The sequence below is a fragment of the Cucurbita pepo genome, chromosome 10 (assembly GCF_057944985.1).
Source record: "Cucurbita pepo subsp. pepo isolate OVF chromosome 10, ASM5794498v1, whole genome shotgun sequence".
NCBI classification, from domain to species: domain Eukaryota; kingdom Viridiplantae; phylum Streptophyta; class Magnoliopsida; order Cucurbitales; family Cucurbitaceae; genus Cucurbita; species Cucurbita pepo.
The window spans coordinates 64,321-88,884 of NC_141807.1; the positions used below are offsets into that span (position 1 = coordinate 64,321).

A 24,564-nucleotide genomic window follows, 5' to 3' on the forward strand; every position below is an offset into this window, starting at 1 on the left:
ATATTTATTACACAAACACTTTTCCTTCATGGGCGGTAAAAATGGTCAGTTCAGTTCCAAGAGCTTGTTCACGATTACAGGTCACTTTTATGCCTAATAGGAAATTACAATTTCAAAGAGATAAAAGAGGACAAAATATTTGAAAAATACCAGCAGATGACAACTTATCTTGGCTGCTTTCACCAAATTCCTGATTCCTTGATGACAGGTTCTCTTGGATGCTTCCTGCAGATTGACTACTAGTTCGTTTTATGAGAAACAACCAGCAAGAATTTGAACAATGATAGAAAGTTAGATGAACGGGACTGCCTCGGGAACCCATAAACCGATAAAATGCAACCCCAATGCCAAATCAAAATTTACTCCACAGAAGCAATTTACAAAACTTGAAATTTGCCAGCGTTGACCACTTTTAATTCCCAGTTCGTGTGAACCTCGTTAAAATGGCCACATTTCTTTCAGTCCAAGTTTTAATTCAATTATCATATCGGGAACCCATATATGTATGCATGTACATGCAGAGTTTCAAATACAGAAGAGGGCTGAAACACGGATCCACCTCACGTGGATGTACCCAGAAGAACGAGGATCCTAGAATTCTATTAAAGTTATGCTCGACAAGCTTGAACGCTTTCGAGAAATTCACAATACATCAAAACATCTAATACAAGTATGTTCGAGGAGTCTGCTCACAAGGCTCTCAGACTCGGGAATGAGAGAATATGTCAGGCTGTTCCAAAAATGAAATGTCAGCGAGTCTTTCAAGATTTTCTTCAATAGAGCCTCTTGCTCAGCCTTTTCGATTGCGGATGCTGGTGCAGCAAAGTATCTAATTCCAATATAGATGATTGCACAAAAAAGAAGAATTAATAATATAAACCGCATTAAACTTTAGAACACTTTTAGACAAAGAGTAGCTTATTGCTTGTTTGAAATGACCTAAGTGTTAAAAAAGTGTTCGAAATATAATTTTGAAATGTAAATATATATTTAGAAAGCCATCCTAAAAATCCCTAAAAAATGTAAATATATATAGAAAGCTATCCTAAAAATCCCTAAAAAATGTGAGTGGTTAAGTAGTTGAATAACCCAATGGTAAGGTATTGCTCTTACGTTAGTCAATATACTTGGAAAAGGAAAAAAAAAAATGCACCAAGGCAAATACAAAAGCTCCCAGCCAAATCGAGAGGGCTGGTAAAATTTCTCCCCTCTTTCCTGAAAACTCTCTACAGAAATGCATAAAAAGCATGGCACTACCCACCCCCATCAAAAACTACACTCCCTCACTCCAGTGCATCCGCTCTAAACTAACTTCCACCCGGATGCAGGCAATTTCCTGATTACATCCTTGAAGACAATGTTCGTGTGACCCCAGGGGTGATGTTAGGCCCTGATCCGAATTCAGTATACACTAAGGGTAAGAAGGGTATTGGGGGTGCAAGTTAGTTTAGAGAGAATGCACTGGAGTGAGGGAGAGTTGTTCTGTATATTTTGATGGGGTGTGTAGTGCCATGCCTTTTATGCATTTTTGTAGAGAGTTCTCAAGAAACAGGGGAGAGATTACCAGCCCTCTCGATTTGACTGGGAGCTTTTGTATTTTGGTGCTTTTTTTCCCCTTTTCCAAGTATATTGAATAACGTAAGAGCAGTACCTTACCATTCATCCGGGTAGCTCAATGTTCAGGAAAAGAATTTCCAGCTCACAAGTAACTCATCAGCCCCCGAAGGTATCCGAGAGAATAGGAGGGCCCGTTTGAATCCCATTGTCACGGCCCACAGCTTTCTTTAGTTGAGACACATGAAAGAGGAGATGAAACATTGCTTCCTTAGGCAAATTTCAAACGGTACGTCACTAGCCCAATACGTTCCTCAACACAATAAGACCCAAACAATTTTGGAGTCAGCTTCTCATTTCGTCCTTTCGGCTAACGACGTCTGACGATAGGGCTTAACCTTCAAGAAACCCCAATGTCCCCTCAACGTTAACTTCCCTCCGCTTACCATCAGAATACTTCTTCATGCGATTTTGTGCCTCCTGCAAGAGCTGATCCATGGTGGAATTCTGAATTTTCTAATCACCATATGACACCAGCGGGTCTAACACCGGTCTCCATAACTAATAAAAAATTGTCAAAGCATGGCAGAAGGATTGTCAAGTATTCAAGAAAATAATTAGGTGATAAGTGGAGGTGGTCTGGGGAAAGGGTAAACCTTCAAAAAAGACTTCTCACGGAATAAAAAACCGCAAAAGATAAATTGACAGGAAAGATGTTGTAGAATTCAGAGAATGCTGATTCGGCGGAACTGGAATTATTCAATGCGTCTCTCCCTACCCAAGGTTATATATGCTAAGCCGTTGTTATCTTTCTCTTGCTTGCTTATATAACGTCTCTTTCTAAAAATCTCTCTTTCCAAAATCTCTCTCTCTCCTCGTTTTCTAAAACCTTCTTTTAAAACCGAGGCTAGAGGCTCGACCGTATGTCGCTTGGCCGTAGGCGACGCAAGAACAAATTGGCTTAACTCACTTGTCGCTGGAAAGTGAGTGCCGCACAATCGCTAGTCCGCTGCCTTCGAAAGTGCGATTGTGTCAAGTGCTCTAGGACTATTAACGCTGTGAGATGGAGCAAAAGAAACAGGAGTAATTGATGTCTTAAAAAGAGCCTTCTAACCTTCTGATTCCGCTACCGGAAAACCAATTCCAGTAGAATCCCCTTGAATCAATTTTCTAGGCTGATATTTAGTTACGACTCACGAGACCTTCCCTTAAGTCAGACGTTCCCTAGATTGTTCTACTTATCTTCAAAAGGCACCAGGAAAACTCAGCAAGTTTTAAAGGCCATACTTGAGACATCCGATCTCTTAATCTCACAAATCAGCAAGTAATACCATATAGACATTTTTATTTTTTTTTTGTCGTGTTTTCATGGTGAGACGCATAGGAGATGGAGATTAGGAAGAACACCAACCCACTTCACAATCAATCATTATACTCAGAAAAGTAGAAAGAATTACAACGCCCATCCCACCTAAAATTCTAAGAATTTGTTGAAACTAGAATAGATTCATTGACCAGGGATGTAATTAAAATGTCTTGGCATGGTGGTGAAATGGTAGATACATAACACTCAAAATCTTGTGCTCCCAAACCTTCTTTTACCGTGACAGATTTGCTTATTTGAACCTAATTTCATTTTCTTTTTTCATTGATCATTGATTGATTAAGCGGAGACAAGACTTTGTACAGAGATCAGTGACATGGAAGTTTAATTGTACCATAGTTCTTTAAAGGCTACCCACATAGACAGAACCAACAGACATATGAAGTCTGTAGTAGAGGATGGTTCTTTTCGAGGCTTAAGACAGGGAATAGACAGGCCCCACATGTTTATTAGCTGCAGGAGAGAACTCATATAAACGGGAAGGGGGAATTTTCAACCAAAGAAGTGCTCTCTGAAACTACGTGGAAGTCATTTTTTTATCAGACAGCCGTTTCCATAATTCCATCTTCCAGAGCTCAATGCTGCGGGCTATCTTTTAGGACATTAGATTGGAAACTGAGAATTTTCCTTGAGAAGGAGAATTTCTAGACTGTCATATTGAAATCTGCTATCTTTGTAGCCTCTCTTTGTGCAGATTGTTTTGTGACTGTTCTGCTTTCTAATTCCCTCAAGTGAGAAGACTTTGTTAAGCCTCCAACTGTAAATGCGTACGTGAGGAAGGGTAAAAAAAAAACTATAATTGTAAATAGGTATGCAAGTAGTGTCAAAAGGACAACTAGGGGTCAGCAGTTAGTTAGAGAACCTTATTAGGAAGTGGAGGGGAATGTAGAGCGGTTATTTTGGAAAAGGAATGATAATAAAATACATACAAACATACGTATGAAAAAAAATACACACACATATATAAGGCATAAGATGAACGAGAAAATAAATCAGAAATTACCTAGTGATATTCTGTGAGGCAATGGGAAAGAACACAAAAGATGGCTGCACATTAAGCTCAAACTGTTCTATAGGCACTTCTTTGGAAAACCTCTTTGCAACTCTGGTCAAGAGCTCGGCCCCATTCCATCTAAAACTTCTATCATCATAAGTCGAATAGTATTCTTTCAAACACTCCATTATAAAGGGGCTGCAGAAAAGAGACAAAGATATAGCTCAAAAAAAATCTAAACTAATCAAGGCCTCCGTATGTGTATATATATATATATATATACATAGTGGAAGTAAGCTTTAAAACCTTAATAGCTCATAAGCGTAGATGACATGAATTTCTATAAATGGGGTGCATAAAGAGTGAAAACATTTAAGCTTAGAAGACATGGTGGGAGCAATCTCTTAACCCACAAAAGTCCGTAAGCTTAGAAGACATTAATTTTTTAAGGAAAATCAATTTCAATTTTGTCCTGTGCCAAACACTTGATCCGATCCCTCAATCTTTTCATTTTTTGTATGTTGGAGGAGGTGTTTTTGCATCCTTCCTTTAGGGGAGAGGGCATATTGTTGTGTCATGCAAGCTTCTTTGTATGTTGGAGGAGGTGTTCATTCACAGTAGATTAGTGAGGATGTTATCAACCATTATGTTTTCAGAAAAGAAAAATTAATTCTGTTATAATAACATAGACGACTCGTGAGCACAAAATGAATTTCCAGAGAACTGATGCCTTTTAAACTGCCACATACCTGTGCCTTCTAAATACCATTATTGCCCCATTCAAAGAACTTCCAGCAAGCTGATCCTCCATCCCAACAGAATTTTGAAGCGAGGATAGAGGTTTCAAGACTACAATATCAGAATCAAGATAAATTCCACCATACCTGGATAACGACACAAATTTGTAATCTAGATAATCAGTCAGAAAATAAACACGATATCAAAAGTCGGGACTCAATTCAGACAAACCTTTGCCACAATAAAGACGATTACATTTAAATGTTCACTAAAATTTACTAGGTAGTCCTTAGCCCTCTTTTCCGGAAAATTTTTCTTCCAAATAATATAATCCAACCTTCGACAGGCACTAAGCCCAGGTACTGCATTCTCTTCAATGCGCACGTGCATGCGCACACAAAACCCTCATAAACATGTCAATTCTCACAATAGGAGATTGGATGATAGTGAGTTCAGCTCTCTTATTGGGTGTTACAAGTAGAAGAGCACCTACAATTATGACCTGATAACATCTATCGAAGGCTTGACATAAAGAAACCTGTAAACAAAGAATGTGGATAGAGCATCTCCTTGCCTAACTCTTTTTGCTTATCTTATCCCAACGTAAAATCACTTTTTAAGATATTTGCGAAAGCCTAGAATCAGAAAGAATCTATAAAAGAAAATCATTTAGGACCTTTGAATTTTTTATAACCCCTAATGTTTGGATATTCTTATTCAATTTAATCCCTCATATTTAAAAGAATTCAATTCAGTCCCTAATGTTTTACACATCAGGGACTAAAACATATACTTAGCCTTTCAGAAATGATAAATACTGTGATATTAAGTAATTGACTCTTGTCCAGCCTTCAAAATGAAAGATCGTCTTGTAAGGACATGCCTGACGTTTTTCTTGCCCCATGTCATTTGGCAAGAAACAGAAGGACTGCTGACTTAATTAACAGACGAATCAAAAACCATGTTGTACCAAGAGTGGTTGTATTCATAAATATCTCAAGAGAAAAAATGGAAATTTAGGGATAGAGAGAGAAGGCTTACTTGTATAAAACAGCCAAACGAACAAGCTCGCTGTAGTGAATAGAATAGAACTTTGTTTTTTTCCATTCAAACCAGATGGAAGCAAATTTATGGGTTGGTGTATCCTTCAATAATTCATCAAGATTTGGCATAGCAACCGCAACTTTGTAACTGTTAAACAAAAATTGTAGTTACTCAATCACAAAATAAAATCTGTGAATTAGCAAGAATTTCATTAGGATAAGTACCCATTTTTCACAAAATTATCTTTGAAGAAATCAAGCTCAATTGTCTCCGAGAAAATAACAACACATGCATTTTGATGATGCGAGAACACGCTCTCTAGCCCACGTTGGTGCCGAACACCGAACATCCAAGGAGGTGAGTTCCAAACCATAAAAACTCTCACATCACATTTAGTTTTCTTGAAGAATGCATCCATAAAATGAGAAAAAGATAGATGCGGATGTAAACCAGGATAATAACCCCATCGCTTGCCGTCTGCATATATACTAGTCAAAATATGAGGCATAACCCTCGGTTTAGATCCTGCACCCTTCGTAAGAATCGCTTTATCTGCTACATCAGCGTTCTCTGCGCTTGTATCCCGACTCTTCTCCTTCTTAGTACTCCTAGATATCGAAGTCCTATAGCCATTGAAATGTGAACTCGAACCTTCATCAAAATTGATAACTTTCTTCATCCAAAGGTTATTACCGGAGTGTTCATCTGAAGTCCTAATCTCGTTTAAAGCTTCCTTACCATTGTCCATTACGTTTATATCAGTGTGACCACTTAGGCTCCCGCTCTTATCGATGCTTGCGTCCACATTGCCGTTTTCTACTTCCGTATTAAAGACCTTCCGTGTAACACCTGACGGCTTGTAAACAAGAAACGGAACTTTTTTAAATTCGTTCATCCACCATTTCTGCACGATTCGATCACCTCTCGTTAGCGCGGCCACACCCAGACCATCCGGATCTTGCAAAATGGGATTATTCAGCGGATTCAGAACTTCCCAGTTGGACTTAAACATCCTATCCCTCCGCAAAAAGTCGCCCTTCTTATCGAACCAGTCTCCCCACCCATCTCTTAAGGGCGAAACTCTTCCACCCACCTTCAACAAAAGCGCGTCCTCGATCCCAGTCATTTCCCTTGATTTCCTCCTTACCTCTTCGTCAACCGGCACATCATCCGAGCTAAACGCAGCTTTACTGCGATCCTCTTCACCTAATCCGACAGGAAAACCAGAATTCTCGTCAGACCAATCTTGGATCGAACGTTTGTTATCAAAAACCTTCCTAATGGCTCCACTAACGTGGTCAAAATAAAATCCAGAAACCCTGACCTGATCAGACTGATCTTCATCCTCTCCCAATTCCTCATCGGCGGATGCCCTAGATTGGACGTCCTCGTCCACAATATCGAGCTCATCGATCTTGTCCTCATCGGTGGCAGTAGTGCCCAAAATAACATCGCTGTCGTCATCAGAATCAGAGACCAGAATGTTGCCTAGGGATTTAGGAAACATGGGACGAGAGTAAGTGTGTGACTGAGAGCGAGAGAGGCGAGTGTAAAGGAGGGAAACTGAAAATAGAAGCAGCAAAGCGGCAGCGAAGGCGCAAAAGTAGGCGCCATAGGGACCGCGACGACGTGTCTGAAGGTTTCGCAGCATTTTACAGGTAGAAATGGCGGAAGAGAGATGGAAGATAGAAAGAGCAGCTCAATGGCGGGCAAATGATCTGAGGTCGCCGACCGAGCAAGGCAGGGAATGCATTATAAGGTAATGTAGCAGCTGTAGATTGTATTTTTACTTTTTATTTTCTATATTATATTTTTTTAAAGTTGATCAACATAGAGTAGACGGAAGGTTTTAATGAAAATAGCATCTAACCTCATTTCCACCTTTTAGTAACTCCAGAAAATATATTAAGTTTAAGTTGCTAATAGGTCAAACTCGTTTAACCCTTAGTTGAGTAATGGAAATATTATTATTTTTATTGTTTCTTCTTCCTCGTCCTTTCTCTCCTTCCTTCCTCATTCCTGGTGTCGTTTTCCCTTCTTTTCTGACAGTTTTTGTTGTCGACGAGGTTGCTCGTCGTCACTTGAGAAACGCCTAGACTTGGAACTAAAATGCCCACCAGATCAGAATCTAAAAGCCTAATCTCACACCCAAGCTCTTCCAGCTCACGAACAGCTCATTCAGTCTCGTTTCCCCCCCCCCCCCCCCCCCCCCCCCCCCCCCTAATTTGTGAGGGAGAGTTAAATTCAACTTGTTGAAAATGCAAAGCCAAACTTGTGATATCTCCCATCTAAACGCCTTCCTAAGGCATAAAAGAAGCAAGTACATGTACTCAAAATAGACTTCACTCCCAAACTCAAAGTTACATTTACCTCCGAGTTCAACATCTGCATGAGATTATAGAACACACATCACCGTGTGAGGTGGGGCATACTGCTGCAGTGACCCAAGGCAAACAACATCCCCTGGTCTCCTTGCTTTTCCAATATCACAAAAATTTCCACCGACTCGTGCTCATTTCTAGGAGGGCCAATAGACTTGGTCCCCATTGTTGTCTTATCACCGTCTCTACTACTTTTCTTCTGTGAAAGTTATGTGCATTGCTTCTGTCCCGTCTTCATTTGAGAGTGGAAATTATTTTAAATCTCATTTCAAGGGACCCTAGTCTGACAGGGAAGCCAACGATACATCCTCCTTCTTTTCCCTTTTGCATGCTTTTCATTAGGAACTTTCACCTTTGAACCCACTAGTCTTTGGAGTGTTTTCTTGTTAGCCCTTTCCTTTCTCATTTGTAGCAAAAGGATTAGTGGTGCATTTAGTTCTATACGCATGCATCAAACAACTTGGATCACTTTCTCCAAAGATGTCGAAATTTATAGTTTTAGTAACTTTAGAGGTGAGGTGGGGATGGCTTCAAGTTAGACTTGTCAAATACTATGTTGAAGGAGATTCTTGTGGCAACCTGCTTTCCTTGGCTAACACTTGCACATCTTCCTAAAGAGAAATAAGAAGATTTTTAAAGGTATAGAAGGATTCTGGAAAGGAGATACAAAGTTTGACTCACTTCAATTGCTCTTGCTGGTCCTTCTCGACTATTACCAAATATCTGTCCTTGCAATTTTATTCTCAGCTCTCTTCTGTTTTGGGCTTGTTTTCCATTGCTTAGCTTTTTTACTTTCATACATCTCAAGGAAACCAGTCTATCATTTAAATAAAAACAATAAATATGATACACATTCTTTTTTTAGAAATTGAAATTTTGATACAGCAATAGCTGGCTAATTAGCATCAATTACACTGTAGCATGCTCATATGAAATATACAGTTCACAAGTGAACAAAAAAAAAAAAAAAAAAAGGCCTAAACAGCGTTACTACTTCCAAGGGACCATACATTCGTGTTTGGGAAAGTATTCTACGAGTACCCATCCCTTCTGTCTTGATCCTCAGCTTCCTTATTAGCCACTTCAACAGATTTGAACCAAAGGAATGCCTGTCTCCAGAAATTAGACAAAGAGCCTTGTGTAAGTGGGAGCTCATATTTTTGGAATGGCATTGCCATTCCGCTTATTACCCCTATGCAGTTGACACAGAATATGACATCTTCTGTGCAAGGTTCCTAGCTAAGAAATGACGCAACTCAGAGAAGAGGACACAAGGTTTAGTTTAAAAAATTTTATATCCAATTTTCTGCTCCCCCGTCCCCCCAAAAAACCAGAAAGATGGGTACTTCATATTTATGTTCACAAGAGAGACGCAAAAGGTTAGTGTTATAATTTCATGGTATGATAAATGCACACGAAAAGATATGATAATCCCTTCACAAATGTCAAAAAAATGAAGAAAGAGGAACTTACAGCAGTGGGAATGCCTGTAAATGCGAAAAATCCAAGCAATGGAGCGTAAAATATGCTGTCTGAATTTATAATTCCAAAGACAGGCTTCTGGTTGACGTACTCAAATACAGAACCTACCTGCAGTTTTGGAAGTCGCTCCAATAAACATACAAACGACTTCAATTAGAAATAGTGTCCGTAGCACCAAACTTGATCGTACATTGCTAAAGAAATAAATTTACACACAAACAGGCTCCACCGCTTCAATGCATTAAATTGTTTGTTCATCATGTTAAAGTATTGGTGTAATTAGCAACCCATCAACTTAAGTTTTGGATTGATTGGTAATCACTCACCTAACTGTTACAAATGACGCAAGAGCCACTCCAATGAAAGTCGATGTTGCAAAGGACTTTTACTCTTACACAAATGAAAGTTCAAGGCTTCTAGAGTTTAAAGGAAATCCTAGTGGGAACACAAAACCAGCTCTGATACCATGTTCTATTTTTTCTTATTCCTTTTAAGAGAATTGCATGTCATTTTGGTAAGGGAGAAAGACTAAGTAAATTCTAGAAACTAGTAAATCTAAAAAAATTCTGTAAATTTAAATAGTAAAGTAAATCTAAATAAATCTATGTAAAAATAGAGGAGGTGTCATTCCTTCAACACTTTCAATAATGATATCATTCATTCTTGGCTTGAATAGTAACTCAGAAGTAAGCTTTCAATACTTATATTAATTTCTGGACAAACTGGAAGTAGCACATTAGTCGGTATAAAAATAAACAACCAAAATGCAAAAAACAAGTCTGTATTTAGAGGGAAGCTTACAGCAGCAATTGCAGTGATAGATGAGGCGAGTAAGTAAACATAGAAAGGGACCTGAAATCCCTGTTGAGTTCCAATTTCTTTGCCTTCCTCCCTTGCCCAAGGAGGAGGCTCCTCAGAATCAGGTTTGGCCCAAGAAGGAATTGTTTCTTCAGACTCGCTCGATTTTGCAGACCCTTCTGTAGCGGCAAACACAGTAAGGTTGCGATGGCCATTGTTTCTCCTTCCAATAGAGCGTAACTGTCCGAATGCAATGCGTTTCGCATCCATCTTCCCGTAATTACAAGCTAGACTTGGATTGTAATAAGACAACAGCGTCGCAGACATTATTCCCAATTCTTATTTCAACCGCTTCAATCTTCTTTCTCAATCAGCTTCTACAAAAATAACATTTGGTATAGAAAATTCACACTCCACATGAAATACTTACACATAATATCTCTGCTAAACACCTAACACGAATGGCACAATTCTAGCAGCAGTTAATATCAACTATTGATCCTTGTGATCCGCTGCAATTAGTAGTTTCATTTTCCTTTCATACACGATGAAATGCAGAAGAAGAAAACGAAGAGAGTGGAGGGAACGTACTGGTGCAGGAGGGGCTTTGTTGGATTGAGATGAGTAAGCTTCGATCCCTTCGAGCGCAGGGCTTTCCGGCCTCCGGGAAACAAGTACCGGCAGTGATGGGAGAGAGGGCTGGGTTGAGCGGTCAATTTGGAGGGAGATAATACTGAGGATAACGAACGACACAAATTAACAATTGAGGAAATTGATTTAAAAAATATGAAAATTCTATTGGGAGGTGGGGGTTCGAATGTGAATCGACGTTTCAATTATACAGATATATCATGATAATGTCAATTTCCACACTTTTTGCATATAAAATAATTTATTAAAAATATATATTTAACATTAATAATAAAATTATTCTCACTTTGTAAATAAGACTGAATGATGTATATAGACGAATAAGGTTTGAAAATTACAATACGAATTCGTGAAAGTATTACGATCTTTACTTTAGAATTTAAAAAATGATTGAAATTTTTAATCTATACCTTTTATTTATTTGATAAAGTCATTAATAAAAATATTTATAAATTTGCAGTGACTATAAACACGTGTTCGTGAAAAATTAATGAAATTTTATGAAATTGACACTATAGTTCAATCGGTTGAAGTGTAATGTAACAACACAAGCCCATTGTACAACTAATAAATAACATCCGTTTTTGCACGTTACGTATCATCGTTAATCTTACAGTTTCAAAACATATCTATCAGGGAAAAGTTTTCACACTCTTGTAAAAAAATGTTTCGTTTTAATCTCCAACCAATGTGGAATCTCACCATCTTTCTCCCTTCGAGGGCCAACATTATATGACACATCGCATAATATCTGACTCTTATATCATTTGTAACAACTCAAACCCACAACTAACCGATATTGTTTGATTTGAATCAACGAAAATTATATTTAATTGTCATTATATATATACATACCCACATATATTTTGTTAAAACAAGTGAGTTGGGTTGTCTTGTTTTAAACTAATTAATAAATCTAGCTAAAAATTAAGTTAAAAATTTATTTCAATTATACTTTCTATACTATAAAAAATTATATTTTTATTCTTCCACTTCTGAAATTGGTTCAAAAAATATATTTGAAGCTTTATTTGAACTTTATATGTAATCTAAATGAATAAAAAGAAGTATATAATTTAACCCCTTATTTTTCTTTTACAGAAAATAAAAAAGGAAACTAGGAATCACGCGATACACACTACTACAGATGGGGGCATTTTTGTCAATTTACATTTGTGACAGCGGCCACCGCCGTTATCCAAGAAGGATCGGGATCCGTCATCGGGCAGTATAAACCACCACCCAGCTTCAACAAGCTTTTGTTCCCGCACTACAGTTATCACGCGGAAGTGCTTCTTCCACGCAATCTTCTCATATGGATACGCACTCCGCTCACCTTCCTGGTACGAATCGTTCCCGTAGTTCTCAATCCCCTTCCCCCTCTCATTCTGCTTCCGCCTCTGCCACCTCCTCCATCCACAAGCGCAAATTGGCCTCCGAGGACCATGTCCCTCCTTTCCCTCCATCATTCTCCGCCGAAACACGCGACGGGGCGTTAACATCAAACGACGACCTTGAAAGCATCTCAGCTCGCGGTGGCGGTGCTGACTCCGACTCCGACGACGATTCCGACGATGCCGTGGTCGAGGATGACGAGGATGACTTCGACAATGGCTCTTCCATGCGCAACTTCACCGCTGCTCGACTCGAGAATAGCGGTGCTGGCGGTTCTGCTTCGGCCTCTGCCTCAGCGTCTGCTGTGCGTACAACCAAGATCAAGCCAAATGCAACAGTGAAGATCGAGAATGTGGATATCAACAAGGATGGAGGCATGGCCGGTGGAACCAATGCGCCGGGTTCAGCAGCGGGGACAACTGGAAATTCTCTGTCGGGAATTGTAGTGAAGGAAGATGCTTCGAAATTTTTTGCCGACAGTGTACAGACCAGTGGTGCCTATATTTCCAGAGAAGAGAACTTGAAGAGAGAGGTGTGTCTTCATACAAAACTATGATCATATCTTTTTGGTAAAGTTCCTGTTGTATGTTGTTTCGAACAATTTCTCTATCTGAGGAGGGACGAGTGCGAGAGAGAGGTGGTGCGGGTGAGAAGGGGTGGGAGTGGAAAAGGCTGGGAATACCCACCTGGGATTTTTTTTCAAGAGTATTACAATTCAAACGAGGTTGCGAGTTTGAACCTACCACCACCTTGACCAGTTAAGACCCGGATTATCAAGGTGGCATCTAAAACGCTCAGCATCCGTTTGATGAGAGGTTTGGTGGAGGTAGAGTTTAAGTAGAAGAAAGAGGGAGAGTAGTGGCTTTTATCTCCATCGCACTTGTTTATAGATTTCTAAGTTGGGGAGTACATACAGAGCCTTCTACTTATATAGCCATAGAAGCAACAGATTCTTTAGGCAACTACCGTGTTTATCCTTCTCCCTTTGGAGATTCTGGTTGAGAGTGTTTGGTGTCTGTTAGGTTGAAATAAAGATGACAAGACTCAGTTGAGGAGGTGCTTTTGAGTTCTCCCTTACGGACACCAATCTAACAGGAGAAAGATAAAGTTTTGAGTTTTTTGAGACATTAGAATTGAGAGGAACAATTTAATTTTTTTGATTGGGGGAGAGATGGGGTGAGGAAATTTGGGATGCGTCTAGGTTTAGCAACCTGCTTTTTGAGTATCTGAATCATGGATCACCTTGTGGACTCAAGGGTTAAAAAGGCGATAACAAGAGCTCCCTCAGTAGTACCCTTTAGTGTGTCACAGACCTTAAGTGGGTGACATTGCATTCCTATATGCTAAATAAACCCTCACCCGTAGGGGTGAGTTCACGAATAGGAGTTGTGCTCCAACCATCTCTTCATAGACTTAGTCAACCCATGTCGTCATAATGGACCTAAATGCGGCTTGAAGACCAAGAAAAGCAAAACATAGGCTCAGGCTCACTAACAGGACATACATATCCTCTAGGGCACATAGCATCTAATCCATACGTCAATCAAGAGTGTACATAGGTATTTCAACCTCTTAACATGTTTTTAGAGACATAGATGATACTAAATCATAAATCATACTCGCACCACATACATGCACATCAAGCAAGGTACGGTAAGACATAGTATGCCATAGTCCCGACAAAGCATTTAAATAAATCAGAGTCATTGGTTACATGGTGGAAGTCCTAAATGTGCGTATCGAGCTAAACCAACATAAATCTTTCATTTAGGATTTAACTAATCTATTTCCATAGTCAAATCATCCTTAAATCATGCTAATAATTCATATGCCCAAGTCCTAGTCAATGCCTACTAGTATTTCTTGCTTAAAAATCCAAATGGTGACTAACTTGGTTGTCGACTTCCTGGCTCGGTTCGGGTCTTTAGAAAATTTGAAATTTCCTAAAGCTTCTCCAATATATCCTAAATTAAGTCAAAAGAATGAAATTGGTGAAAACAGCTAAAAAGCTAGACTATGAGAGGCATAACACCATTAAAAGAGGTTAAAGAAACTGACCGTTGACCCTCTGTTGACATCATTGCTGACGTCACCGATCCCTCTTTTACAAATCCGAATGTTTCATAACAGCTCGTAATTGGGTTTAGTTATTGGGCCTTTTTATGGTGATGAACTTTTGGTCTCATTCTTTTGGATTGGAGTTGGGTCCTTTTTTTGTAGTCAGGGTAGAACTTCTTTTCTTGTTATTTTTCTATGTCCTTACATATTCTTTCATTTCTCATTCTCACAATGAAAGTGTGGTTTCTTAAATTGAAAAAAAAGAGAGGAGAATTACATGTTATGGATGGAGATATCCTTTAAAGAAAGGGGCATTAGAATTTTGTTCAATAAATCCCATGGGAGGAAGTTTGAGTGTCTTTATTGGAGGCAACTAAAATGGTGGCTACATTTTATGCATTTTCTTTAAAACTTCCCAAGGATATCACCCCTAATCAAACAGAAAGAGAACATATAGAAATCTCGAGGTGCAGTGACTAGTGGTCTTCCATCCGTGTGAGTCAAAGAAAAGGTGGGGAAGAAAGAAAATAAGGCCACTGAATAGAGAACGGGGTCTGGTTTCAAATTTAATGAAATTAGTTTGGTGGAGGGGCTATTTGAATCCATCTCGCTGCTATCTTTGTTTGGTAGCAAGTGAAGGGAGGAACCACCTTTTAATTGGCTGCCTCTTCAGCAAAAATGTTTGGAGTTCTATGGATTCTTAACTTGTGCAGTTTCCTATTGTTTGTAAGAATGTATACTTCAATTGTTTTGTGGCCATCCTTTTAGGAGTAGAGCAATGAAGCATTGTGTTAATAAAATCGAATTGATATTTAAAGTACTTGGCTGAAAATAAATATTTGCTTGTTCAATGAATAGGCAAAAGATTGGATAAAAGTATATGTGTTAGCAAAACTTTCTCTTCTTCTTCTTCTTCTTCTTTTTTCTTTTAGTACAACTAGTCAGGGTATGGGAGATTTGAACCTCCTCAAGGGAAGTAGTTGTCAATTATCGCCAAATTATGCTCACTTAGTAACAAAATTGTATCTCATTTTAGGCTTCTATTGATAATGATTTTAGTAACTACACAATCTTTGTTGTTAATACTAATTGAAGTTTGTTTTTCTTTGTAACACGTGGTCTTTCAGACCTTACTACTAACTTTTCACCAACTGATGAAATATTTTTAATTTGTTGTATTTTATTTTAAAAATATTTTGGCATCTTCACTTGTATTTTTATCACAGAGTAATGACATACCTATATATGTAGGTGATCACTTAATTCAGCTGCCTGTCCATTTGGTTGAAGTTGATAAGGATTTGATCTTGTTTTAAGCTATTAATTCTGTGCATTACAAGAAGTTCTTAAGGGGGATTTCATAATGTTTCAGGAGGAAGCTGCGTTACTCAAATTTGTATGCATTTCAAACGATGGTGTTGATGAGCATATGGTTTGGTATGTTTTTTCTTTGCCCAAGTTTTCTGCTGCATGTAATTCCTTTTCTGTAACAGTCTTGCAGTGTTTTTCATGCTTCTGATGGCATGTTCACCTCTAGTGTAGCCTCCACAATAGGCTGTATGTCCATATGATCTCATTTTATGTAGTAATTGATTTGATGCAATATTGCATTTTACGTGGAACTTTTTAGGTTAATTGGATTGAAGAATATTTTCGCCCGACAACTACCTAACATGCCCAAGGAATACATTGTCCGTCTTGTTATGGACAGGTACTTTCACTTACAACATGTGTCTTTTTGGGAGGTGAGAAAATGAAGCTTTGAACGCACATTTCAGTCTTAATTTGGAGGCTTTTTATTGACTTATCATTTTAGGCATTGGACCCTCGTCCCTGAGGTCTTTAGTCTATTTCCTTTTTGTTTTGGATTGATGCTTATCCTTTGTTTCTCTAATTTTAACTTGCAGAAACCATAAGTCGGTGATGGTTATAAGACGAAATCATGTTGTTGGTGGCATAACATATCGCCCATATGACAGGTGTTTTTATGTTATAGCATGCATCATTTAGTCATTTGTATCTGCCAATTTCTGGGTGCAAAAAGTAAAAAAGAAAACACAAACAGATAGACTCTTACTATATGGTGTGAGGCTAACTTATTTCAAATTGTCCTCTTACTTATTTATGGGCGTATTATGTGTTTCTGTGCAATGGCATCACTTCGCAACGTAAGCCAGCCCTAAGGAAAAATTTGAGACTGCTATGTATAGCATGCCATGTCTAAAATAAATTTGCTTCTCATATCTTCTGGTATCATAAAGCTCCAGGAAAAGTTTTATGTTTTGTTTTTTTAATGAATAAAAAATAAAAGGTTCTCCGATTCTAATTATTGTTATTGAAGTTGGGAACATTTTAACAATGAACTAGAATCTCTTTTTTTTTTTTTTTTTTTTTTGTTGGAGACCCTATAGAGTAGTGAAGCCAGCAATGGTTTCTGTTAGGTTGCTTGTAGGATCTTATTAAGTTGGAAGCCAATCTCCTGACTTCTTTTGCCTTTTCTCTCCTCTTCTTTTCCTTCCTCCTGGTGACCTTCTATTGCAGTAAAAAATTTGGCGAGATAGCCTTTTGTGCTATTACAGCTGATGAGCAAGTAAAAGGATACGGTACCAGATTGATGAATCACTTAAAACAGCATGCACGTGATGTTGATGGCCTAACTCATTTTCTCACATATGCGGATAATAATGCTGTTGGCTACTTTACCAAGCAGGTCTAGTGGTGTATTTTAAAAATATTTATCGTGATGCTTTTTAGCTTATTCCTTATTCTCGTATAAACTCACATATTTCTGTATTGCTTCTCCATTCATTCACATAAATTGTGTTACACTTTCTGACTAAATGCTAATTCTGCCTCTATTTTAAAAAAAAGACAATGCAGTTAATTCAGGGCAGTTAATTCAGGATTGATTTTGTTGTCATGTTCTTGTAGAAAATTTCACTCAGATGGGATGCAATTTTGTTCGAGTATATTTTTCACTGGTTTATAATCTTCTTCTTGCATACCGGATATCAAAACGAATAATTGATTGACCTGGGCTGGCTTTAAACCTGTAGGGATTCACGAAAGAAATACACCTGGAGAAGGACCGGTGGCAGGGGTATGTCACAAATACGTTTTGAAGATTACTGAAGTTTTCTTTTCATAACTTTTGGAGACGAACAAAGAGCATATATTTTTCAATATTCATTTGGAAGTATTCACTATTGATTTCTCTTTCTGCAATGTTCTAAAATGCTAAAGGTGGCCATGCAACCTTTTTTGGTCTTTATTTACATGAAAAAATAAGTAAAAATTCAAAACCACGTACTACTAAATAGTATAATTACATAGCAGTTTCAAGTGTACTTGAGAGTCAAGGCTAACAATAAAAACAACAAGAACAATAAAAAAAGTATTGAATTTCCATTTAAAAAATATGAGCATCTCTTAAGCTTACTGCTGTCTGGTAATCGTGGTTCCACTTTTATTCAATCTTTTGATGTCCTCTTTTGTGTGTTTCTCAAGCAATAATAGTAGAACTTATTTATTCATTTTTTCCTCATTCCACTCTTGTTAGAGTTTGTATCTTATGAGCATTAGTTTAATTTCACATCTTCAATGAAAATACGTCTCTTGTTATATATATATATATATATATATATATATATATAAAGTAGAAGTAGCAATAGCCTTATATAGGTTTAACTAAAGCAATCAGTGTTGTATTAGAATAATATAAGTCAGTTAACATTTATTTATTTTTTATTCATTGATCGATTAGATCACATGTACAAAAGAGAAATTGAAGCTTCTAGAGGAAGAGGGTTACAAGCAGGCCTCCAGCTCATCAAAAGATTTCTTAGACTATAACTAGAAAAAGATGAGAAAAAATAATTACATCTATGAGCCATAACCAAAACACCATCAAGAAAATAAGATAAGTTCGATATTTGGCCTTAAAGATCCTTTGTTCTTCTCCTTCCTAAACTCCTAAGGAAAGCCCTAATAAGACGTGTCAATAGAATCTCTTTATCCTTCTTGAAAGGATGCTCCCAGAAAGGCCGGTGGGAGTCTGCTAATGTCACCAAAGGGTCTTCCATCCAAAAGTTGGTGGAACTAATGGTGATAAACTAAAGGCTAACAATGACTCTCTTCCAAAGCAGTTTCTACTCAACTATATGCCTCCATATCCATTTTGATTGGAGGGTTTCGTTTCCTGTCCTAATATTTCCAATCCCGAAGCCCCCTAAGTGTAACTGAAGTTGGACTTCATGCTCGTTAACATTTATGTTCTCTAGAATAATCGATTGGGCAATTATTCCTACCATGTGTGATGTGCCTTTAGGACTCAATGTTTTTGGTGGAAGTATATGAGCTACTTAGGAATAAAAGATTGTGCAAACCTCTGAACTTAAAAATTGTGACTTGTCTTCCTTAAGCTGGACACCTTCACTATCTTTTCTTTGATATTATTTGATGTGTTTCCATTGCTTTTCAAGTCATTGTTTACTGGGGACTGGGGGGAGAAGCTAGAAAGTAATATACCTGTTGGCTGCTATTGCTTGTATCTGGTAATGCAAATGTATTGTATTTTACCCTTTACATTTCAAAATTTTGAAGTGCATGATAAGTTTCTTAAGCGGAGGTTTGATTGCTTGCTAGGTTTTGTGCCTTGCTTTGGTTGTCTGTTTCTAAATTATTTTTGGAACTATTTGTTACTTCTTTGGATTGGAGCCTTTTCTTATACGTAAGATTATGGTTTGGCTCCTTTTGTTAAGTGACCATCTTTTTGTTATTTGTCATTGTTGGCCTTTCGCATTCCTAATTTTTCTATATCAAAGTTCAGCAATTAGAAAAATAAAAAAACAATAACACATTTCTTTCCAGGTACATAAAAGACTACGATGGAGGAATCCTTATGGAGTGCAAAATTGATCCAAAACTTCCATACACTGATCTGTCTACAATGATTCGCCGCCAGAGGCAGGCAAGATATCTTTTTGCTTGATCATTGAGCATTCAAATTTGTAGTTATAATAAAATTTTATGTTCATGCAACTATTGATGATTGAAGTCTAAAAGATGAATGAAGCTTTAGTTCTTTTAGCGGGTTTTATCTCTAATAGTTAATTTATTTTTGGATAGATTTTTGTTTACATGCAACTACACTCTCAAAGTGACATCTGAGCTTCCCAATGGTAGTGGAAAAAAATCCTCAACCACTACGACTTTTGGTAGGGAGGGCACTACGCCTTTGCAAAGTTCAGTACCCTTAACGGATTTGCTTGGCCCCTTTAGTACACCATATTGTGTGGAACTCCCAGTAATTTGTAGTTTTGTGTTCACTTCCAAAATAAAGTTGTGGGATATCTCACTATCAATTAGTACCCCCACCTCCTCAATGCTAGTTGGGCCTGGATCTTTAGTCTATTGTGAATCCCACCCACCGTCCCCCACCCCCACCCCCGCCAAAAAAGGAAAAAATGTATGTTGAGTTGAAGTTAGGTATCCACCCCAACTATCCTGCAAAAACACCAAGTATTCGACTTCTATTCTATTGTGGAATAAAAAAAGCAACCCTTAATACAATAGAAACGATAAGAAAATAGCTGGAAAGATGATACAAAATGCAAGCTACAAGAAAACAAGTTCCTCAGCTATTTCAGAGAGCTGGTTCTCTCCATAAGGCAACATAGCCAAAAACTAAAATTCCACACCCACAACGGTTCCCCAAAACTCTACTAAAACTCTCAGCCATGCTCCAACCGCACAAAGTGCGGCCTCATTTTGCCACTAGCTTACTCTTGTGCAATTCCCTTCTTACCCCTCTTGGTTTAAGTCTTGACAATCGGAGGTCTCACAATTGACTCCATTCCCTTCTTGGGATCAGTTTGTTCCTTTAATAAATGATAGATTCAACTCAAATCAACTCTGTTGTTTCTATTAAAAACATTACCATCTGAATTTGAAGTGATCAAGGTGCATTGTTGAAGTGCACCAAAGTCAAACTACCTAGAGTTACTTGGGAATTTAAAAGAAAAGAGCTGTCACGCTTAAACTTTGCTGATTACTAATTAGAAGTAGTTGTGTAAGTATGCATGTGATTGGTATGAACGAGAAGAATCTGGGTAGAGGTGGAACATTGAAATGTCAGCCTCCTAATACTATCAATTTGACCAATTCTTGTAATGATATAATTGTAGTACACACATTTTTCAATTCTTCTTGTTTTAATTAGTGCAGGCAATTGACGAAAAAATAAGAGAGCTTTCAAACTGCCACATTGTTTATCCTGGCCTTGATCTTCAAAAGGTATGACTTCATGTCTAGAAACGTGACATTTTTATCAATGTCAGTTTTTTTTTTTTTTTTTTAATATACATATTTTGATGTCTTCTTTCAAGTCATAACGAGCAGTGCTCAATGGATAAAGGCACCAATGACCTTCCTTGGGCCAACCCCAACTCTTGCCTTGTTGTATATTACCTTTTTTGTGTACTTGTACATTTTGAATGGCAGACATCGTATGTGCCTCTAAGTTAACTGAAAGGGGATCCTATTTTCTAGTTTCTACTTATTTGGGATAAAAAAAACATAAGTCTGGCGGAAGGCTGGATTTCACTTTTATGCTTGAATACTGTTTGGAGTTCTTTATTTTCTTTTTTTATTTCTTATTTCTTTCTAGGATTTTGACGTTTATCATTATTTGATATGTATTTCTTTGATATTCAGCACATTTGCAAACCACCAAATTGATTTTTGTATGAGAGCATGCTGTAGAATTACATCCTTCCTTTGAACTGCACTTGATTTACAATGTTTTGAACTTTAGAAAAACTAGTTATATGATGGAGCTTCCTAATGAAATATGGACTTCTGGTGCAGTCTTATTTGTCCTTGAACATGCCCAAAGGAATATATGCTAGTTTTCCTTTCATCTGTACTTTCCTCTCGGCATAGAGATATGCTGTTCCACTGGAATATCTAAATCTTTCGTCTACTCTTCTTTTTATCATGTTATGATGAAACTACCTGACCAGATTGAGGTAATAGGCTTGTGATTCTATTTTCCTAATCACAAAGTCAAATTATCTATTTTAAATCAATATATAATAGTGTTTTTTCTACCTAAGGAGGTAGGCTCGGTATGGCTGCACCTAGAACTTGTGAATTTGTTGTTGTACATAATAACACCTCCTTTTAAACTTCTCTTTTTTCTCATTTTAATGAGTGGTGAATTGCTATTTCCATATTGAGTCTAATCAAGACTTGGCTGTTCCAGAAGGAGGCAGGAGTGCCCAAAAGATCCATTAAAGTTGAGGAGATCCCGGGTTTGAGTAAGATTCTCATTCTACCTTTGGCCTTGGAATTATTTACTTGTATTGCCTATGCTATTCGTTGAATAACATCCTAACTAGCTTTGAAACATCAATTATTTGTATATATAACCTAGAATGAAAGAGAAAGGACTTTCAAGAAATAGTTATAAAATCTTTTTTTTTTTTTTTTTTTTTTTTACTTAACTTATTCTACACGCTCTTAAAATATCATTTTATGGCCTTTTCATTCTCTAACACCAGATATCCACTTGCTATATCCTTTAGATCCCTTTTCTCTGTGCTCTTGAAGGGTGCATATTTTTCTACTCCCCTAGCTAGCTAAAAAGTTTGCCACTTGGTAATAATTTTAATGGCAATCTGTTTATTCAGATTTACTAGTTAACTGACAAGAAGTGTGCTACTTTTGATAATAGAGGAGGCTGGATGGACACCTGATCAATGGGGATTCTCACGTTACAGAGCCTTAAACTCTGCTGACGGGATCTCAAATCAGAAACATTTGACTGCATTCATGCGCTCACTTCTCAAGGTAAGTTTCTTGTTTGAAACTTCTTATTTTCCTTTTTGGTGAAACATGTACGTATATTCCTCAAAAGTAGGTGAAAGAATAACCCAGGAGCCCCGGGTCGTTCCCTTATTATTTTCATTTTTGGGTGTTCATTATGATCTTAGTTCAATTTTGATTTGATCAAGTATGAACACATGTTATAGTACACCAGTGATAACATCTAACGATGTCCGCAAAATCAATCTGGGGAGGTCTATGCTTTCAGTTTCCATTTTAAAAAGAGGAGAATGATAGACTGATGGTGCCTGCCACACTTAATTTTTTCAAGTATCATTGTTTGTCCAGAACAATTTTATGAAAGATAGGCTTGAGGCAACTTCTATCCTTAGTCTACTCGATTGTCAATCCCTGGCCAAAACTTTTTGAACATTTTAGAATTTTTGGTTCACTTTCGTATTTGTATTGTTACTTCTTCTATTCTCACTTTAAGTTTGGCATTTGCATCTGTGTAGTCCTTGTCTCTATTAATTAATTCTTACTGTTATTTTTCCACACTAGCAGTCAATGCATGACCATGTTGATGCGTGGCCATTCAAGGAACCAGTGGATGCTCGTGATGTGCCTGATTATTATGAAATTATTAAGGATCCAGTGGGTAAGAACTCTCAAGTTAACAAATTAGTCTCATGGATCTTTGCTGCATTCTTAGGATATTAGTATGTTAGAATTGCTTTTGCACTTTGTTAAAGCACTGTTCACTGACAATTTGTTAAAAATATGACAGTTATGTCAGTTGGGTCAGTTCCTTGGCTATTGTGTCAGTTGGGGAAGTTCCTTGGCTATGGTTGATAGTTTTTCTTCTTCCCTTCTCCTGGATTTTGTTTTGTTTTTTTTTTTTTTTTTTTAAGAAAAACTTTTCAATGACATTTTCCTGTTGGAACAAAATGAAAAAAGAATGATGACAGACAACGAAAGGTTGTAGGATAGAATCTAGTATGATGCAACTCTCTCGTGTATTGTGGTAACTTGCTTGTTTGAATTGCAAGGTGTTTCAAATGGACAATAGTCCATGGATATTAGATAGATGTCAGATGGCCTTCCAGAATGGTTTGCTGTGTATTTCAACAACTCCCTTCCCTGCGGCCTTCACTCCTTCAGTTGATAATATGTAAAATCAAATTTGTCACTCTGGCGTTTACAGCCTTAGAACTTTCTTTTGTTGGCATTCTATCTTTTAATCATTTTCAGATTTAGATGGGAACCTGCTCCTAAATGGAGTTCCTATTGTTTCTTCTCACAAGATGAAGCTGTTTCTGTTGATTAATGATTAGTGCATCCCTTTGTACTCCTGTTATATGATACAAGTCGATTGATGATATGTAACAAGACTTCTTGCTCATAGTTCGCCAATATTCTGTAGATTTAAAGACGATGTCCAAGCGGGTGGAGTCAGAACAATATTACATTACTTTCGAGATGTTTACTGCAGATGTGAGAAGAATGTTTGGTAATGCACGCACGTATAATGCTCCCGAGACTATTTACTACAAGTGTGCAACAAGGTACGATGCCGCGGATCTTGTAGAAGTACCATCCTGTTATTTTTCAGTCTCCCTTGAGTTGGCTTACCCATGTTCTTTGCAGGCTGGAGGCACATTTTCAGAGTAGGCTTCAATCTGGTCTACAATCTGCTAACAAAATTCAACCATAACGTTTGCAATGACCATGCCAGCTTTTAGTTGTACAGATTTCTCCCAAGTGACTTTATTGCAATCAATTCCAGCATTTCCTTCTAACCCAGATTCTTCATTGTTCAGGGTGAGGGTATTCTGAACTCCTCCATTCTCCACCTTTTAAAGATCGAGTGATAGTATTGTGTATTTATTAGTACACTTAATTTGTAAGATAAGTGTAGTGCACGGCTCATGTACATGATGATGTAAAGGATTCCCTATGTTTTCAGACTTGTCTTTTAATTCTTCGAAAATACATACGATGTTCTAGTTTAATTTTAATTTTTATGACATCAAAATTTAATTTTAATCATTTCAAAATCACTTCAAAACAAGTTTTAAGTCGAGCTTCTTCTCTTGTAAGCTTTATTCGTGGAAAATTATAATTTTTTTGTTTTGAAGATTGAGCTTGGTGCCTATTTAATCTAATTTTATATTATTATTTTGTCACTTTATTTAAAAGTTTCATGTTAGCATATTCCACTTAGAAAGTTAATTGTCTAAGTCATTTTTTTTAGGTTA

General features: G+C 37.5%; 3 protein-coding genes across 8 annotated transcripts; 1 reads left to right on the top strand and 2 right to left on the bottom strand.

The window, feature by feature from the left end:
- Positions 1-452: 452 nt before the first annotated feature.
- Positions 453-7,520, bottom strand: LOC111804217 (alpha 1,4-glycosyltransferase family protein). 3 transcript variants are annotated; one of them, XM_023688943.2, is made up of 5 exons: positions 5,939-7,434; positions 5,712-5,861; positions 4,682-4,816; positions 3,942-4,130; positions 453-829 (listed from the first exon to the last, which is right to left on the bottom strand). In XM_023688943.2, the coding sequence occupies exons 1-5, from the start codon at positions 7,363-7,365 to the stop codon at positions 643-645; spliced, it is 2,088 nt and encodes a 695-aa protein (XP_023544711.1). In that variant the 5' UTR covers positions 7,366-7,434; the 3' UTR covers positions 453-642. The 3 variants fall into 3 exon arrangements, with proteins under 3 accessions (XP_023544711.1, XP_086983615.1, XP_023544712.2); XM_087127489.1 differs by lacking the exon at positions 453-829 and adding an exon at positions 1,036-2,115 and having other exon boundaries at positions 5,939-7,515; XM_023688944.2 differs by lacking the exon at positions 453-829 and adding an exon at positions 2,122-3,695 and having other exon boundaries at positions 5,939-7,520.
- A 1,398-nt stretch (positions 7,521-8,918) lies between these two features.
- LOC111804219 (uncharacterized) lies at positions 8,919-11,174 on the bottom strand. The gene is made up of 4 exons (XM_023688948.2): positions 10,967-11,174; positions 10,379-10,752; positions 9,569-9,685; positions 8,919-9,204 (listed from the first exon to the last, which is right to left on the bottom strand). Exons 2-4 carry the CDS (start codon positions 10,700-10,702, stop codon positions 9,127-9,129), a joined length of 519 nt encoding a protein of 172 aa, XP_023544716.2. The 5' UTR covers positions 10,703-10,752; positions 10,967-11,174; the 3' UTR covers positions 8,919-9,126.
- A 1,043-nt stretch (positions 11,175-12,217) lies between these two features.
- Positions 12,218-24,318, top strand: LOC111804364 (histone acetyltransferase GCN5). Of its 4 annotated transcripts, none has more exons than XM_023689131.2 (13): positions 12,218-12,953; positions 15,852-15,916; positions 16,110-16,190; positions 16,387-16,458; positions 17,021-17,189; positions 17,536-17,579; positions 19,349-19,448; positions 20,705-20,773; positions 21,729-21,798; positions 22,215-22,330; positions 22,868-22,964; positions 23,730-23,871; positions 23,954-24,318. In XM_023689131.2, exons 1-13 carry the CDS (start codon positions 12,342-12,344, stop codon positions 24,018-24,020), a joined length of 1,704 nt encoding a protein of 567 aa, XP_023544899.2. In that variant the 5' UTR covers positions 12,218-12,341; the 3' UTR covers positions 24,021-24,318. The 4 variants fall into 4 exon arrangements, with proteins under 4 accessions (XP_023544899.2, XP_023544900.2, XP_023544901.2 ...); XM_023689132.2 differs by having other exon boundaries at positions 12,221-12,953; positions 22,871-22,964; XM_023689133.2 differs by having other exon boundaries at positions 12,221-12,953; positions 21,744-21,798.
- The last annotated feature ends 246 nt before the right edge of the window (positions 24,319-24,564 follow it).

Excerpts from the sequence above, each read along its gene's own strand:
- LOC111804217 (XM_023688943.2), bottom strand. The coding sequence starts at position 7,365 with ATGCTGCGAAACCTTCAGACACGTCGTCGCGGTCCCTATGGCGCCTAC. Across the intron at positions 4,131-4,681 it reads ATGGTATTTAGAAGGCACAG|CCCCTTTATAATGGAGTGTT; the intron begins GTATGTGGCAGT and ends TCTTTTCTGCAG. Across the intron at positions 830-3,941 it reads GCCTCACAGAATATCACTAG|ATACTTTGCTGCACCAGCAT; the intron begins GTAATTTCTGAT and ends TATTGGAATTAG.
- LOC111804219 (XM_023688948.2), bottom strand. The coding sequence starts at position 10,702 with ATGTCTGCGACGCTGTTGTCTTATTACAATCCAAGTCTAGCTTGTAAT. Across the intron at positions 9,686-10,378 it reads CTATCACTGCAATTGCTGCT|GTAGGTTCTGTATTTGAGTA; the intron begins GTAAGCTTCCCT and ends CCAAAACTGCAG. Across the intron at positions 9,205-9,568 it reads TTACAGGCATTCCCACTGCT|GCATTCCTTTGGTTCAAATC; the intron begins GTAAGTTCCTCT and ends TTCTGGAGACAG.
- LOC111804364 (XM_023689131.2), top strand. The coding sequence starts at position 12,342 with ATGGATACGCACTCCGCTCACCTTCCTGGTACGAATCGTTCCCGTAGT. Across the intron at positions 19,449-20,704 it reads TGATTCGCCGCCAGAGGCAG|GCAATTGACGAAAAAATAAG; the intron begins GCAAGATATCTT and ends TAATTAGTGCAG. Across the intron at positions 21,799-22,214 it reads TGAGGAGATCCCGGGTTTGA|AGGAGGCTGGATGGACACCT; the intron begins GTAAGATTCTCA and ends TTTTGATAATAG.